Genomic DNA, 18,129 nt, shown 5'->3' with positions numbered 1-18,129 from the left:
AGGTTTCTCATATGAGCAATGGCTATTGTATTGAATGCAGATTTTTCTGTCCGTTTGTGGTCATAAGACAAACTACAAAAGGAACGGCAAGTCTTAGGAAACTTGAAAATCAAAATTCTCCCAAGTGAGACCTTTTTTAGTTGGGCTAAACCCCAGCGGAATAATGTGGAAATGGCTTAAATTAGGCTGTACACGGAGTCTCTGCACCACTCATGAATGTTTTATCTTATTTGGGGCCATGATGATTTTAGGATTAAGGTAAGATTTTCTGTTCTTTGAGAATAAAAAGAAACATATTCACACAACAGAAGACAGAAAGGGAGAAAAAGGAAACACTGCATGCTTACTTCGACTAATTAGGTTTTTGGCTTATTAGACACTGATTTGCTGTTCAGCTGTTCCCTTGATGGGGATTCATTCACACGACATACCTCTGCCTTTTGTATTGCAACTTTTTTCTTCTTTTCCTCTCTTTTCTCATTCTCAGTGACAGCCTCATCAGAGGTTGTGTACACAGGGCACCCAGTGCACTTCTTACGGTGACACAGCCCAGGGTCGTATTTGAATTGTACCGTCATTAATAATGACAGTTCTTATTATCTGTCACTTATTGGGGTGCTTAATGAGTACTAGGCTCTGTATTTTTTTTTTTTTTTTTGGTCTTTTGTCTTTTTTTTTGTTGTTGTTGTTGTTGTATTTTTAAATAAAATTTACATTTTCTAGAGGGATAATTCAAGCCATTGGTCACATTTGTTCCAAGTGTAACCTCATTGAAGAGGCCTTTCGTTCAGCAGTCTACTGATATATCACTTCACCAGTCCAACCATCTAGCCTTCCATCCATGCCACAGTGTTGAATCCTGTCATTATAGTAAAAGCAACAAGCTATGGGAACACAGCAAGAGGCTGTTCGCTCTAGGAAGTGAAAGGGCCTCTGAGGAGGCAAGGTGGAGTTCGGCCATGCAGAAGATCTGTTTTCATTGGTGGAGGAGGAAGCTTGATTACATCTATATATCTGTTTATATCCTGCCATTTTCCAGAGAAGATTTAAGGCTACTTAAAAAATACATGAAACAGGGAGTGCTCATTGTGGCTCAGCAGATTAAGGACCTGACTTACCTCCGTGAGGATGTGGGTTCGATCCCTGGCCACCCTCAGTGGGTGAAGGATCTCATGTTTCCTCAAACTGTGGTGTGGGTTGCAGATGTGGCTTTGATCCAGTGTTGCCATGGCTGTGCCTGAAGCTCTGATTCGACCTCTAGCCCAGGAACTTCCATTTGCCATAGGTGCAGCTGTAAGAAGAGAAAAAAAAAAAAAAATACATGAAGCACATGTAGATAAAAGAACAAAGGCAAACCGGGTCATCATAATTTGAAAAAAGCCTCAATTGAAGCAGTTTTTTTTTTTTTTTTTTTTTTTTTTTAACCGTTTCTTGGGCCGCTCCCGAGGCATATGGAAGTTCCCAGGCTAGGGGTCGAATCAGAGCTGTAGTCACTGGCCTGCACCAGAGCCACAGCAACGCTGGATCCGAGCCGCGTCTGCAACCTACACCACAGTTCACAGCAATGCCGATCCTTAACCCATTGAGCAAGGCCAGGGATCGAACCGCAACCTCATGTATCCTAGTCAGATTTGTTAACCACTGCGCCACAATGGGAACTCTGCAGAGTTTTAATTCTTAAAGGACAGAAATAGATCTCTGATGGAATGATATAGAGGACAGTGTTTAAAGCAGTGAAAAATAATGTCACCCTCATTTTTGTAGTAAATTAAAAATATCTGCTAAGGGGTGTTTATTATACTAGAATGTCTTAATACCAAGGTATGTTATCACAGAGGTGATTCTGATGTGCTGGGTGGCTTGCACACAGCGTTCTGATGCTTCAGGGTAACCCTAGGGCTCCCTAGAGGGAAAACCAGAGAAAGGATGAATTTTGTATTTTGCAGGTAATCCTCTAATTTAGTCTAAGTTCTTACAAATTTCAAGAGACTCAGGACCTGGGTATACACCCAAGAATACTTGTTTTTTGGAGTTCCTGTCATGGGTCAGCAGTAACGAATCTGAGTAGTATCCATAAGGACGCAGGTTCAATCCCTGGCCTCACTCAGTGGGTTAAAGATCTGTTGTTGCCATGAGCTGTGGTGTAGGTCACAGACATGGCTCGGATCTGGCATTGCTATGGCTGTGGCGTAGACCAGCAGTTATAGCTCCAAGTGGACCCCTAGCCTGGGAACCTCCATATGCCATGGGTACGGCCCTAAAAAGACAAAAAAAAAAAAAAGGAATACTTGTTTTAGTTAGAATATTGCTACTTGCTGGGTAAAAATACAGTCATGATGCTAAATTCTGTCTAACGATGAAAGAGTGTTTGATCGTATATTTCAGTATCAACATTGTAGTTAGAAACGGTAATGTGTTATCAGGAGGAGGCATAATCAATGCCATTTGACGAGTGAACTAAGTGAGGCCTAAATAAATCAAGTTCGAGGTCACCAGGGAGTCCATATGCCAAGTCCAAATTTTAACTCACTGCCATCTTTTTAGGCAAGTTGGCTTCTTGGTGTGAGAATGAAACTAATGGTTTAATTCTACATCTATGCTGTTTCCCAAGCTGGAGGTTGATGGTAATGAGAAGATAACATTTTTTTTTTTGACACCTGCTAAAAGTAATCCCAACAATTGTAATTCTGAGAGGAGCATTTAAGATGTGTTTATAGGAATTTCAGCATTTCATTGGGCCTTCTAATAAACAGAGATTGCTTTTCATCTTTTTACAGGAAGAGTATGGATGTAAATCTGATGAGTGATTATTAATCTATGGCTTCTCAACTTAGTCCTTAATTGAAATAATATTTCAGGGATGTTTTTATGTGCTCCAGGGAGTAGAACCTCAAATCCTGAAAGAAAGGAGGAAGTTGGATTGTACTCTTGATTGAGGTTGTTTGTTTGGCTCTTTGAATCGCCCATCAAGTCCTCACATCAGGGAAAAGCAGGCTAATTCCACAGAGGTGTGATGCCGGTGAAAGTTTGGACCCCTGGCATATGGAGCTGGATCCTGCCTCTCTGTGCTTTTGAGTTAGCTTCACCCTTTATGCCAAAGGGCTTATAATTTCTTCAACTGAGATGCTATCTCATTAGTTCTTTTTGCTCATCCTAGTCCTTCTTGGAATATCTTGACTCCTCCTGTCTCTCCCCAATGACACCCACTTTTCTGGATAATTTTGCTTATTCCTTAGGATACAGCTCAGGCATCACATCCTCCAAGAAGTCTCTGTTCACCTTATCCCCACACTTCCCAGGTTGGCTTCCCTCTAGAACTGACCGTACTATGTTGAAATCATCTTTGGTGGGTTTGTTTCCTCAGGAGACTGAGCTCCATCAGGACAGGATGCTCTAGGCATCCTGGTCCACTACGATGAACCCATCATACAGATTTGTTGAATTTACTGGATTCATTGCAAAATTAAAGTCATTTTAGCACACATGCTCTCAAGTCATGACTTCTGGGGATCCCCTGGGAGTATCTGACCCAAGGCTCTGTTTTGGGGGTACCAGATGTGCCTGGTCTTGTGAGCATGTTTAACGGTCCTGTGTTGTAACTGCTGATGATGAAGTGGGACATCCCTGGCTTCTGTCTCGCTAACTCTATGCTGTTGCTTCCCTCCAGGTCAGAGGAAAGTGTTTGACCTCCCGTTTGGAAGCTGCCTCTTTCGCAGTGATGTCTACGACAACGGATCCTCTTTTCTCTATGATAACTGCACCGCATGTACCTGCAGGGTAAGGTGGTTCCAAGGGGCTGGTGTCCAACACCACCAGCATTTTGGTTTTTAGCATTAACATTCTGTCCAAACATGATAATGTGTTATTTAGGAGAAGGAGGTATATTATTGACACCACTTTAGGAGTAACATCATACTTCGAGGTCACAAGAAAGTTCAAACAGGACCCCAGTTACAACCCATTGTCATCTTTCCAGGACCAATAGATTCTGGTGGTGAGAGTAGACTCTGAGGCACTGTCCTTCCTAAGAGGCTTTCTAAAATCAGACAGTTGCATGTGGCAGTGTTCTCTGGCTCTGATTATTCAAGAGGAATTCTCTGACACCGCAGACAATAAAAAATGGCTTTAATCGCATTCAAGAGAAAAGAAAGACATGAATTCAGTGTTTATCACAAAAATAAACCCGTTTGGGAAGAGAGTGTTTGTGTTTTTCCTTGTACCATTTCTTACTTGAGTCACTGTGCACTTTTCTCAACCAGAAGTTTAGTGACTGGTAAAGAAAGAATTCCACTGCTCCAGAAATTTAAAGGGACACACACCACACATTCCTAGACTGTGCTTATGTGGTGATTCCTTTCTGAAACCGAGAGGAGACTCATTTATCTGGAGGGCTTTAGGATCCTTCATTAGCAAGTTAACCCAAACATCTGTGTGACACGGAGTTTAGAATAATACATTTTGGTGGTGATGGTTGTTGTTTTGTTTTTAATAGCCCGAGGATTAGAGAGGGAAAGAGGAGCTATTCTCAATGTCGGCTGTGAGTCAGTAGCTGGGATTAGAGTTCAGAAGTTCCTGATTACTTGAGGCATGCTTTGCTAAGTAGCACCCCCGCTTCAGGGAGGTGGCTGCACGAGGGCCGAACTGTCTGTTCCCTGGCACTGAGCAGCCAGTAATTCCGCAGCCCAAGAATACTTTCCCAAGGCTCCCTCCTCTCTTCCGTGGTTTATATTATCCTATGCTAAACATATAGCCACTCCTTCTGTTTGCCTTGGCCTCAGTTCCCGGGCTTCTCTTCCTCTCCAGGAATTTCACAGGTCAGTGCTTCCTCTGGGGATCCTGAGCCTTTGATGAAACACATCAAATTCCCTTTTCTCTTGATTGCAGGAAGACCAGGCATCCCAGAAATGGAAATTAGTTACGCGCGCAATGTTTTGGGTCTCATTCTTTAGGAGATTCTTTGAGAGATGATTAGGCAATATGTCCCAGTACTCAAAAGAAGTATCATTAATACTGTTCCTTCAAAAGGTTGTTTTTTATCAGGACATGAGTTCGTGATCATTTTTGGGAAATTAGAGGCTGGAAGAATCATGCTACAATCATTTGGGATGATCGGTGTTGTTCTTTATCTGTGTAGAGCTTCCCTCTCCAGCATCCCCATTCAATACCATGGCAGGTGCAGGAAATGGTTTCATAGTCCTCTGAACACAGTACAGTTTCAGGTCTCGTGTCTTCAGATTTGATTATTCCTCTGGCTGCAGTGTCCTCATTTTTAAATTTGATTGGCAAACTCCTCTTCACCCACAACAGGTGCCACCTCCACCAGTGAGGCTTTCCTGACCTACCGAAATAGGCCATTGTTCCATCTTCTCTGCTATTCCTACCCCTTCACCAGTTCCGTTTACCACATTATACTGCAGACTTTGTTCAGATGGTTCTCTGAAGACAGAGACACATCTATCCATCTCTGAGTTTTCACGGCTTGATCCAGTGCCAGGTGCATGATCTAATGGGTACTGTGCATGTGTAGTTAATGAAAGTTGGAAAGCCTGTCATGACGTGTGCATTGCTGGAGAGCTAGTGAGTGCCTTTGTTTTTCAAACTAGAAATGAAGACATGAGATTTGACTAAGGACTTTTTTTTTCCAGTTTATAAGTTGACTTATAATAGTTTCTATGTGCCAGGCACTGTGTCATGTACTTTATATATTTCATTTGAACTGCACAAAAAACCTGAGAGGTAGGTATTGTCACCCCCATTTTGAAGATGAGGAATCCAAGGCTCAGGGAGATGGATTTGCCAAGATAACACACTTAATAAATGAGCTGGCATTCTACTCTGGTCTTGTTCACTGTGTGATGTGGTTAGAACCTCAGAGATAAAGAATAACCCATGCCTTTTGGGGGAAGGATTATTTCATTGTCATACTACTCTTAGATGGATAAGTTAGTGGGAGTATAGTAGATGGTACCAGAATTACCTCTTGAGGTCATAGAACTGATGCAGACGCTATAGAAGTTCCATCAGTCAATGTGCACAACCTATATTTGTATGTGCTGCTCAGACGTGAGTCTCCCTGACAGCTTCCTAATAGAGTCTATGTGTTGAAGGGGTTTGGGCTCTCATTTCCCTGCCGCTGGTCTCGCACTAACTCGATACTTTGAGGACTTTGCCAACCTCCCCTGGGACCCTTCTTTCCTCCCTCCTGTCTCCTGCTAGGCTATGTAAATGGTTTGCTCTTACAGTCATTCCTCCTGACAGTCTACGCCAGGTGAAACTGCAGCATGTTGGCTGGGGACCTGGAAAAGTGTACTTTTCTTAAGCTGCTCAGAACTTTTCTTTAATGCGTTGAAGGAATCTGTAGGCGCGATTTACTTGCCTATTTTGTTCACAGAAGGCCCCTTCTTTAGAAATCAGGCCACACGCCTTTACGTGATAGATATAAACTTGTCACTTCGTGTTTAAGTGGCGTCATTTAAGGTCACACAGTTTATGGAAGAGTCCTAGAACCCAGGCTCAGCTTTGGAGTTGCCCATTCAGTTCCTTTGCAAACGCAGAACCCACTGAGGAGGACCGGTAGCTATGAATGTTTAGGCTTTGATCAAAGCCATACTGTCTTTACGTTGAACTCCTGGAAGGTGTCATAAAGCCGTGGAGGAGGCCAGAGGAAGCGCTGCTAATGAAGGCTGTGAAAGAGGCAAAGGGCAGGAAGAAAGAGGGAGCTGATGGCCCAGAGTGAGCTGGGCCTTCTTGCCACACATTCACTGAAATGCATTTTTTTTTTTTTGTCTTTTGTCTTTTTTTTAGGGCCACACCCACAGCATATGGAGGTTCCCAGGCTAGGGGTCCAATCGGAGCTGCAGCTGCTGGCCTACACCACAGCCACATCAGCGCCAGATCTGAGCCACATCTGCAGCCTACACTACAGCTCACGGCAACGCCGGATCGTTAACCCACTGAGCAAGGGCAGGGACCGAACCCACAACCTCATGGTTCCTAGTCGGATTCATTTCCACTGCACCACAACGGGAACTCCTGAAATGCATTTTGAATGAAAGATTTATGACAACGAATTAAAATAAGGAATCTTCCAGAAATGTTTTCAAGCAGTTCTCCGTGGGTTGTTACGGGAAGGCCGGGCGGGATGGTTGGCAGACGTGGACATGGTTTTTGATTTCTAGTTTCCCTTTGGGCCCTCAGGACTCTACTGTGGTGTGTAAGAAGAAGTGCTCCCAGCCTGGTGGCTGCGACAGAGGCGAGGGGGCCTGTTGTGAAGAGTGCCTCCTGCGAGTGCCCTCAGAAGACATCAAGATGTGCAAGTTTGGAAACAAGATTTTCCGGGTACGTCACGAGCCAAGCTCATGGGAACTATGGTACAGTATTGTATGAATTGTGAAAAGCTCCTGACAAAATGCACTTTTTTGCAGGATTCCATATTTTGTGTGCATATACATATGCTTATTTATATTACATCATATATACCTCTATATCTAGAATCAACGAAACATGGGGCACAGAAGCAGCGGTTTGAAAATCTGTTTTTCCTTAGCTTTACTTTTGCTTTATAAAATATTTGAAACCTGTAAAACATGATTGCCTTTTCCAAATGTGGTGGCCAGTGTCTGGGGTCAAGCTAAGGACACGCCCTGGAAGGTGCAGCTGTGGGCGCCCGAATGCCCGGGGCATCTCCAGTGGTTGGAGAGGCTGGGTGCTCCTTGCCAAGTCCCTGATTTTTTTGGAATTTTCCCACTAAGCTACTTTTTCAAAGAGAGATTTTTTTTTTCTCTTTTGAAAGATGTTCTGGGGAGGGCGTTCATGGGGTCTGAGCAAGAGCAAACGTGAGAGAGCCCTGCCCCATCCAAGCTGGCGGGGCCGTCGGCTGCCCACTTCTGGTGTGTTCTACATTGTTTTCTTTTTCTTTTTCTTCTTTTTTTTTGTCTTTTTAGACCCTCGGCGTATGGAGGTTCCCAGGCTAGGGGTCAAATTGGAGCTATAGGCGCTGGCCTACGCCACAGTCACAGCCATGCCAGATCCGAGCCACGTCTGTGACCTACACCACAGCTCATGGCAACCCTGATCCCTAATCCACTGAGCAAGGCCAAGAATCGAACCTGCGTCCTCATGGATACTAGTCAGATTTGTTTCCACCGCTCCACGGCGGGAACTCCGACGTTGTTTTATAACAGCCCAGATGGAAAGTTGTGCAGTGACCATTTATTTTATCATTATTCTTTTTTGCTTTTTAATTTTTTAAATTTATTTCATTGAAGTATAGTTGATTTACAATGTTGTGTCAATTTCTGCTGTATGCAGTGACCATTTAAAGTCAGGATGAAAAGTATTGGCTTTATCCAAGGTGCTGCCCACCTCGTCTGCTTTCCCTGGGGATGGAGAGAGTCTCTCTGTAACTGACGATACCCGTGAGAATGGAAACCCTCAGAATCAAGTCAGATGTGCAGGCTTCTCAGCCAGACTTCCTTTAGCAGGTCCATAAGAAGACCTGGTGTGTCACGCTGAAAGGAAGGGGGTCATGTGTGTTGCATTTACAGCAGGCTTTCATTGCCACCCACGGGTCTTCTGTACACAAAGTCATCCTCTGTCTCCAGAGTTGGCAGAAGCAGTGGATTCACCCTTCTGATCATGTTGTGAGCAGAGGAGTTTCTAGGCTCCTTGCAAAAAAGTTCCTTAATTTAAGTGAAGTAATTTACGGAGGGTCATCCTGGAAACTCCAAGAGTCCTAGCCATGTGCACTCAGAGAATTTGCAATAGTCGGATGCCTTTTATTATTATTATTATTATTATTATCATTATTATTATTTTGCTTTTTTAGGGCCACACCTGAGGTATATGGAAGTTCCCGGGCTAGGGGTCTAATTGGAGCGGTAGCTGCTGGCCTATACCACAGCCACAGCAATGTGGGATCCCAGCCTCCTCTGCGACTACACCACAGCTCATGGCAACGCTGGATCCTTAAGTCACTGAGCGAGGCCAGGGGCTGACCCTGCGTCCTCATGGATACTAGTTGGGTTCGTTTCTGCTGCGTCACAATAGGAACTCCGGAGCCACTTTAATAAAGACAAATACAGTCAGAGAAATAAAAGGCACTAGAGAGTAGATAGTCTTTAAAATACCTTCCAGAAAATGAGCAGCAGAAGGAAGAAGAGTCAACATCAAAGATCTGAGCTGGTTTTTCTGTTTTTAATAACATTTGCCGCTCAGATCCATAAGCCCAGAAAGGAATCCTTGTTTTGTTTTCAGGCCTAACTCTGTTGTCTGAATTCTCTTTCCTCACGAACAAGGATGCACATTCTTGCATGTTCTCCGGAGGTACACGGTTTCTGCAGCTGGGCATTTGGCATTTGCTCTTGGAGTTTCCTGTTTGGGCTCCCCATTTTCAGATGGCTTGCTGATCAGGTGTCCGCCTGGCATTGGGAGTCATATGAATTAGCCTCTGTCCTTTGCGTGTTCGTGCCCCATGTGGGCCAGAACCATGTCACATCTGGAAATAAACTAACCACCTCCGGACATCTCAATTAACTGCTGGTGCCTGGAATAGCTCAAACATTTCAGTCCTGTCAAAAGGGACAATTAGACCCTCGTTGTTGCATCATGTATGAAAACTCTTGTTTGTCTCCCAGGGTGAAACTAAGTAAACAATGCAAATATGACGTGGTTAGACACACAAGAATTCTTTTGCTATTTCCCCCCCCCCGGGGGGGGAGGGGGGCGAAGGGATAGGATGCGCGTGCGCACACACACACACACACACCCTCAAATCTCATCTTTCTGTCAAATCAGTTAGGTGAGATAAACACCTCAGAGTACCTTAGTCTAGTGACGGCATCCATCACTCAGGGTAAGAAACGCTTTCCTTGACAGACGAACCCCAGTCTGCTGGATTAGCTCCTGTCAGCCCCCAGCTGATGGCAGAATGCTGTGCTCTCTCCTGTAGGATGGGGAGATGTGGTCCTCTATCAACTGCACCATCTGTGCTTGTGTGAAAGGCCAGACAGAGTGTCGCAAGAAGCAGTGCGTTCCCATCAGCAGCTGCCCTCAGGTAGGTCTGCAGGTTGGCTTCCTCTTGACCTGAGCATCTTGAGAACCATCCTGTGTGTGGCCTGGCGACCTGCCATCTTCTGAACCCAGAGTCCAGATCCTCCAAAATGTCCAGGTTCTCAGAAAGCCACATGCCCCTTGCAAAGCTGCCTCCTTCTTCTCTGGGTTCCCCCCCAGATTCTAGCCGGGGGTGACAGTAGCTCTCACCCACCTCTGGTCCTCAGTCTCCTGTTTCTCACTGACCTCTCCCAGCTCTTTTTTTTAACGTCTCCAACCCCTGTTTGATCTGCTCCCACTATTTCTTTTGCTGGGCTTTCTGTTGAGCTTCAGAACCATCTTTTGCATTTTCCTCCTTTCTCTCTCTCTCTTACGTCAGAGTTTTCTTCCCTTAGCCATCCAAAGGAATATGTGTTGTTTAGTAATAAATTCCCCAAGAGTTTCACCTGCCACGCAGCACCCTCCCACCCCTTCTCTAACCCTGGCCAGTGTTGTAGTCCCAAATGAAAGAGCGTCCTTATGGAAATAGCTCTTTTCAGAAAGCCACAGTTCCAGCACGCTGAATAAAGCAACCATTATCTTCCAAAGCGTGAGATTCATTGAATTCACCTCAGCAACTTGAAACCTTTCAAGGTTTTATGCATTTTGGGAAAATGTCAAGCCTATTCAATACTTTCCAGTGAATGAAAAAAAATGCATCCATGTATTCAGGACATGTCTTCCCTTCTCGGTTATAGACAGCTTTTAATTTTATTCACATCTGTTATTATTATAAACAAAAAGTTGCTGTTTTTACTTGAGTGCCAAATGAGGCACAAAAAAACAACAGCTGTTGCTATTGCACAACTGAATAAAGGGGGGAGAGAAAAAAAGAAAAAAAAAACCCTAATTAGTCTTGCTTTAAAAAGCCTCAGACATAAAACTGAAAACCTCCCATAAAAGAGAAAAAAAAAAAAAAAAACCAAGATACAATAAGGAGACTTGAACATGGTCTGCTTATAAATATTCATTGGGAAAAATGGGATCACATCATTTCTGCCCGTCCTCGGGGAACCCTCGCTGCTAATGAACTCTTGCAGCACATGTTGGTAATAATGGGCTTCCTTATTCTGCAAGACAAAAACAGAGCCCTCTGCCAACCTGGTGGCTCGGGTAAGCAGCCTCTGCAGGCCGGGCTGGAGTTTCCAGCTTTGCTTGAGTCCAGCCACTTGCGTCGGGGGTGATGGTTTTCCTTGTCCTCTTGCTGTGGGGAGGTCAACGCTCTTTCTTTCAGCAGCATCTCATTAGCAGCTCCTCTTTGTCGACCGACCGTATTTGGGCCGGAGCATCCGTCCCTCTGGGCACAGCCTTCCACCCCTCCCCTTGTCAGAGCCTGTCAGTCAGTGCCCACCTCCTGCCTCCGGGGCCACCTTGCTGTTTCTAGGCATTTTTCCAACCTTTCCTCCAGTTCACACTTTCTGTCCTCAGGGGCCAGCACCAGCACTTTGGAAGATAACTTGGTTGCAGCGTGGAAATCCTGTTAAGCACTTACTTCGCCTCCCGTGCATTGCCTGGGGAAATTAAAAGGAACATTGTTTCGGAAGAAGCAGACTGTATTCCTGCTCTGCCTTTCCTGACTGCTACCCATTCTCTTTCTAGAAGCATACCTGCCTTGCTGAAGAAGGACCTTCTGGTGGGATGCCCCACCCCTGATAATCCCCCAGAGACAAAGGAGTGCCTTTTGTGAGAAGGACTGAGGGTTCCTTTAGGGTCAGGGTTCTTTTGACACTGTTATCTCGTCATTATTAGTATGTATTGAGACTTTCTCCTCAGCCACAGGACCAACCTCATTTGATGCTGAGACCACCCCTCTGGGGTGGGTGCTGTTACAAGACCCTTCTAACTTACGAGGCTACAGCATGTCCACAGTTCCACAGCAAGTGACATGTTACTCAGGACCAGGGACTTCATAGCTTGTGCTTGATTTAGTCCCTACCTAATTTAGTGACATTACCAGCCTCACTCTCTCTTTCTGAAGAAGGAAGATGGCCGTTTCTGTCGAGGTGCAGATGTTTGGGGATCATACAGGCCCCCTTTGCTGGGGCCTTGGTTTAAACAGCTCTGCTCCATTTGGATAGAGCACCTGATGTTACACCCTGGGGCCGTCATTCCATGAGCCTGAGCCAGCCTCCTCTGGCTTTGTCCTCAACTGCTGTCAGTCATGAGAAGCCAAAGGAGATCTCTGTGCCAAAAAGAAGCAAGTGACAGAGCTCTTGATAATGAAAATGTCATGATGCCCCAACCAGGGGAAGGCTACGTAGGACGGACTTTGAAGTCTCAAACTCATCATAGCCTTTAATGTACCATTTTAGGCTTAGCTGATGCAAAAATGAATCTGACTCAGTTCTAATTCTTCAGTTATTAACTAGCTTTTTTTTTTTTTTTTTTGGTTAGTATGATTTTTTTTTTTTTGAGTACCTTTGAGTACCTAAATCTATCCTGGATGCAATTGACAGGTAGTGAACACACATGTGGCTTTGACACAGGCCGTGGGTCCCCTCTCTTTGGTCTTTGTTTCCTTAGTTCCCTATGAAGCGGAAAAAGGAGCAACAGTAATTAGAAGGTTGTTGTGAAGCATGAAAGAGATCAAGTGTGAAGAAAGTAACAACATTATTCTAGTGTATAGCAGATATACAGTAAATATTAAATTCTCTTAATGATAAAAGATGAGAGAGGATAAAAATCTGGAGTAGAAACAGGCTGGCCTATCAGGTCATTCAAAATTAAATTTGATCTGGGGTTCTACCACTCTTGTGTGACATGAGGTCAGTTTCTTCATCTATAGGAAGGAAAACGCTCAGCTCGTAAAGTTCTTGTGCATCTTCATAACAAGGATTATAATAACATAATATGAATTAAATCCTACGATGCTCTTCATATTAATTTATTAAGTCCTTCCAACTCACCTGGTGTTGGGTAACTTAAGGAAAATAAGTAGTAGGATGTTTGTTGCGTAGCACGTGCTCTTCGTCCACGTTTGTTTCCTTGAGAGTCCGTTGAGTCAGAGATAAGACAGTGTCACTCTCTGGTAGGGTCTTGACCACATGCTTCTTCCTTTAAATGTTAAGCATTAGAAAACAGTTGGAAGAAATGCCATATAGGAGATTACACTGTATTTCCAGAAAGGTAATGGAAAATTACTTAGCATTTCAAAACCCTCAGCTTCATTGGCTTTGACTGCATAATAGTGACTTCACCGGGATAACACACTGCTGTCTGAAAGAAGAAATTGGACTGAGTTGCATCTGTAGCACAAAGATTGTTCATATGCATAGACCCAAGCTTGGGTTTCCACTTATTTGGGGGTACCCTCCAGTAAGCAAAGACAGAACCAAGGCATGGCACGGATTGGTAGGTTGACAGCCAATTCCCATTTCTGTGTGTGTGCACTTGGTCTCTAGAGGGCTGGATTTGGGTACCAGGGCAAAGGTGGAATCCAGGCCATTTCCCTCCATGTGAGAAAAGTCACACCAACGAGCCCTTTAGAGATTATATTTCTCAGAGGATAAAAACAGGAAGGCTTTCTCAATGACTCTGTCTGGCCGTGGAACCTGATACTTGAAACTTCATTTTCATCACCATCATCACCATCTGGGCAGTGAGTTCAAATACAGCTTGGACTGATTTCATTGGTTTATCTGATACTAGATTTTTTAAAAAAAGAGTTCTGTCCTCAGCAGACCCTGTTTCTTAACACTAAATTCTTCTTTGTTTTTCTTTTGATTAGGGCAAAATTCTCAACCGGAAAGGATGCTGTCCTATTTGCACGGAAAGTAAGTTTACTCCATTGACAATGTGCTCTTAATAACTTGTTTTGCCTTTTGTAGTGCAACCAGAAAAAGGGTGGTGTTGGTTTTCAGCCTGTTTTATTCCTGTAGATGTAAGATGGGATCATCTCACCTCCCTCCAGACAATTTAAGTCAGTGGTCATCCTCGCGCAGAAGCGCAATTGAGGCAAGTGGTGAGGTTTCCATCAGGATTTGTTGCTCTTGAGAAATTTAGAAGATAAATGATCCGATGAGGTTTTAGGAAGGACCAGATAACTCGATGATAAACATTTTAACAGCTAATAGCATTTGCAGTCATAGTGGCCAACGCAAGGATGTCCAGTAAAACCAAAGATGATATATAAGCTAGGAGAGATTTTCCTCCTCTCATTATGAAGCCAAACAGCTGCACTTTGTCCTCCCACACCTGTCCTTGTTCACCATTTCACCTGGGCACGTCCCGCGTCGCTGTTGGTAAAGAGAAACGAGGCCGTTAGGCTGGCAGTGGTTTGACCATCCTTTTATTTTTAACTGAGTTCCCGAAAGTTCTCCCCAACATGGCCTGTTCTGAAAGCCATCTGGGCCTGTACTACCCATCACACAGAAACATAGCAACAGACTTAATGTCATGCCCAGATCTCTTAGCAAATCACCGTTTCAGTCCTCCTCACATTCTTGGGGTTTTGAGGTAGTTTTCCGAAGTGTTTCATTGAAGAAGGCTTATTCATAATGTCACTGTCAAATTAGTTCCAAAGTATGATAAACAGGATTAACCAAGCCATGGAATCTATTAGAAGGTATTTTATGAGCCCTTCAGGCTTAGAGAAGTGGGCTTTGATGACAGTTGAAAGCAGCTTTCACATGGGAACAAGTTGTTTATTTCATGTGTCTAAAATCAGAGTCTATATTGTAAAGCGTTATCCTGGTTCTTCTTTTTGGACAATGGATACATAGGTTCTTTATATATATTACCTTATGTACATATATTACTGTACATATACACACATATTCTATTTTTGAGACCCAGAGGCATTAAACACTTATATACTATTCACTGTGAAAAGTGCTGGCTGAATTCATGAAAATTAAAGACTTAATAAAATTTTTTCTTTAAAGATAATGAATTTCATAAAATAACTCAAAGCAGTCCAACCAAGTAAAACTTCGTTTTTACTTGGGAAAATTATGCAGGAAGAAGAATTAGCTATGATTAACACACTCGTTGGTTTTAAAACATGTGTATAAGCTATTACATTTAATCATCTTCCCAGAGACTCTCTGAGGAAGTTTGTTTATGGATGGTTTGGAGGCTGCTCCCAGCTTAATTCCTTCTTGGATGAGCATAGTTGCGTCGAAATTGATGAAGTTTTCCTCTGTATCCATGTTGATGAAGATGTTTGCATTTCTCTAGAAAGTAGCTCCTAGTTGAAGCAGACAGACTTCCACTGAACTCCTCAGATTTTCTAGCTAACCCTTTCCATGTGCATGAGCTCAGAAGGGTTACTGTCCATCCCTCTGCTTTCAGGTGGGATCTTTGCTGATCAACTTAATGAAAACATATGGCCAGTCTTGTACAGAAACAGTCTAAATCCTGAATTATTTGCCTTTATGTTACAAGCATCAAGAAGGGTGATTATTGGAGTTCCCTGGTGACCTAGTGGTTAAGGATACAGTGTTGTCGCTGCTGTGGCTAGGGTTTGATCCCTGCCCTGGCACTTGCATGCCTCGAGCATGGCCAAGAAAAAAAGGGGGGAGGTGATTATTGAGATCGTTCAAAAGAGAGCTGCATTTCATAATTAGTTTATCCACCATGGGCTAGCCTTTCAATATATGGAATACTGGTGGCTTATAGAAAAGAAAAAAGGAAAAAAAAGAAGAAGGGAATGACAAAAACAAATCTAGTCTTTAACTGGTCATTGAATATTTACTGTACGTATACTGTGCATTGTAGTGTAAATATAAATATACATGTGGATGAGCCCATGACTATGTCACTGAGAGAGGCAAGTGGCAAGGGAGAAGCCACCCAGCTGGCAGGACACCAGGGAGATTGCGCTCTGTGCACCTGCGTCCAGCAGGTCAGTGTGGGAAGAGCCCAGGCATGTGGTTTTTGGTCCAAATCGAAATGATATCATCAGATGGCGATTTCTCAATTTCCTTTGGTGTTCTTTCCATCTGTTTGCTCTCTATTGCTGTCCAGCGGTTCTTCCATCAGTGCTATAAAACACATTCTATTTGGAGAGGTTTATTTGTTCAGATTGAGTTATGAGATGGGATGATTTCCATTTTTTAAAGCAGTGCCCAGATCTTCAGAGCACATTCAGGTAGACTAAATCTGCTGTCCTTTAGCCGTGGCCTAAAGACCTCCTATTTTGAAATTCCTCTGTCATTCTATCCAGGATCCAGAACAAACCCTTGAGCTCATTTTTTTCCTCCTTTGTCAATTATGAAACCTCTTCTGATATATGAGTTTCTAAAGCAGACACATGAAGGTTGAAGTGCAAACTAAGGCTCTTATTTTCTAAAACCAGAAGCATGAACGATTTCTGCCTCATTGAAACAACATCACACATGGATATACATACCCCATTAGTTACTACAGAGTTTTCAACCTCAGTATTATCGATAGTTTGGCCAGGTAATTCTTCGTTGGGGCAGTCCTGTGCATTGCATGATGTTTAGCAGTATCTCTTGCCTGTACAAACTAGTTGCCAGTGGCAACCCAACAATATCTCCAGACATTTCCAGATGTCTCCTGGGGAGCACATCACCCAGATTGAGAACCATTGCTACTCTAAACAGGGGTAACAGCTAGGTGAATCCAGAAATAAGCACCTGTGGTACTGGTAACAGTAACTTGACCTTCAATCTAGTAATTAGATGAAGTAGGAGGGTAAAGTGAGGCCGACCTTTTGCTGATGTAAAAAATAACAGACCAGAAGCCTTTGGATTTAATGGAATGTGTTTCTGTATTTTCATTGCCTAGACCTACAGAAAAATTATAAAGGCATAATTATATCTCTGTTGATTAAAGGCACCATCTTTGCTTTAGTTTCTAGGAAGCTAGAAATAAATTTGTATCCCATCTCTAACAGCACGTGGTTTTTGTATAATAAACTTTCTCCTGACTTCATCCAATATGTCTACTGCCCTTACGGGTTTTGGATTATTTAGTATGTATGCTTGTAAGCTACTTTCCAGTCCTGTTTGGGAAGGAGGTAGGAATAAATAATCAGATACATATGTCACATATATTCACATACATACGTATATACGTCTATATATGCATACGTACATACACAGATTGGATTGGTTACATAGCTTCAAATCTAAAACTTTCTTTGCTTATGTGCCTAATTAAATGAGTACTGCATTACTTACAACAGTGACATTGCATTGTCTGTTTCTCAAATTCCACAGAATTCCTGCTTTATTGACTGGCTTAGTCCATCTTGGTAGTGTTTGGGGCTTTCTCAGGCCTCTGAAAGGAACAGGGAAGAGAAAATTTGAAGCAAATATGTAGAACATTTTTCGAGGTTTCTCTTTGCAACCGTCAGTGATAACAGCAATTTGTAATTTTGTTGGTAATAAGCAATAATTGAGGCACAAAATAGTTGTATCCTGTATATATAGTACAGTAGTCTTTGTAGGGTTGGTCTGAAAGGCCAATGATTATCTTATAAAAAAAAAAAAAGTCTTCTTAAAATCAGGCCTGAAGGAAGTATGAAAGGGATTACTGTCTTTTAATAACATGGGCCATTCTCTTTTTCCAACTGAAAAGAATTAAATTTGGCTTGGGTGATTTATTTAAAATAAAATATTTGAAGCTAGCTAAACAAACTTTATAAAGCTCTGGTGCAGATGCTGTTTCTTGAAAAAGTATGAACTATTACCTAGAGAGCAAGCCCCGCTTTCCCTGAGCTGAACATCCTGGGACCGTGAGTTGGGTGCCAAGAAGGCCACTGTCTTTTGTGTGTGTGTAGCATTTGGTTTGTGGGAAATGTTATCTTCCCCTCTGTTGGCAAACAGTAGGTGGAATCTTGACTCAGCCATCAGCAGAGACCTGAATCAGATAAATTCTTTGTTGGCGGAGTGTCTGTTTTCAGATATGGAGATAGTATTTAGTGGCAAAGTTTTCACTGATAAGAGAGGGGTGTGTGGGTGTGTGTGTGCCTAGAAAGAGACAAGGAGAGATTGATTTGAAGAAAGAGTTTAGGAGTTCCCGCTGTGGCGCAGCGGAAGCGAATCCAACTAGCATCCCTGGCCTTGCTGT

At 43.2% G+C, this 18,129-nt stretch overlaps 1 protein-coding gene across 6 annotated transcripts in view; it reads left to right on the top strand.

Moving 5' to 3' along the window:
• BMPER (BMP binding endothelial regulator) overlaps positions 1-18,129 on the top strand; it is a 246,181-nt gene that overhangs the window by 135,979 nt on the left and 92,073 nt on the right. For all 6 annotated transcript variants that reach the window (XM_013990842.2, XM_013990843.2, XM_013990844.2 and 3 more), the window contains 4 exons: positions 3,668-3,777; positions 7,198-7,338; positions 9,950-10,054; positions 13,817-13,862. In XM_013990842.2, coding sequence (XP_013846296.1) covers positions 3,668-3,777; positions 7,198-7,338; positions 9,950-10,054; positions 13,817-13,862 — 402 coding nt within the window. The remainder of the gene's footprint in view (positions 1-3,667; positions 3,778-7,197; positions 7,339-9,949; positions 10,055-13,816; positions 13,863-18,129) is intronic.

Source organism: Sus scrofa, chromosome 18 (genome assembly GCF_000003025.6).
Source record: "Sus scrofa isolate TJ Tabasco breed Duroc chromosome 18, Sscrofa11.1, whole genome shotgun sequence".
Taxonomy (NCBI): domain Eukaryota; kingdom Metazoa; phylum Chordata; class Mammalia; order Artiodactyla; family Suidae; genus Sus; species Sus scrofa.
This window is presented reverse-complemented; position numbering and strand designations above follow the sequence as displayed.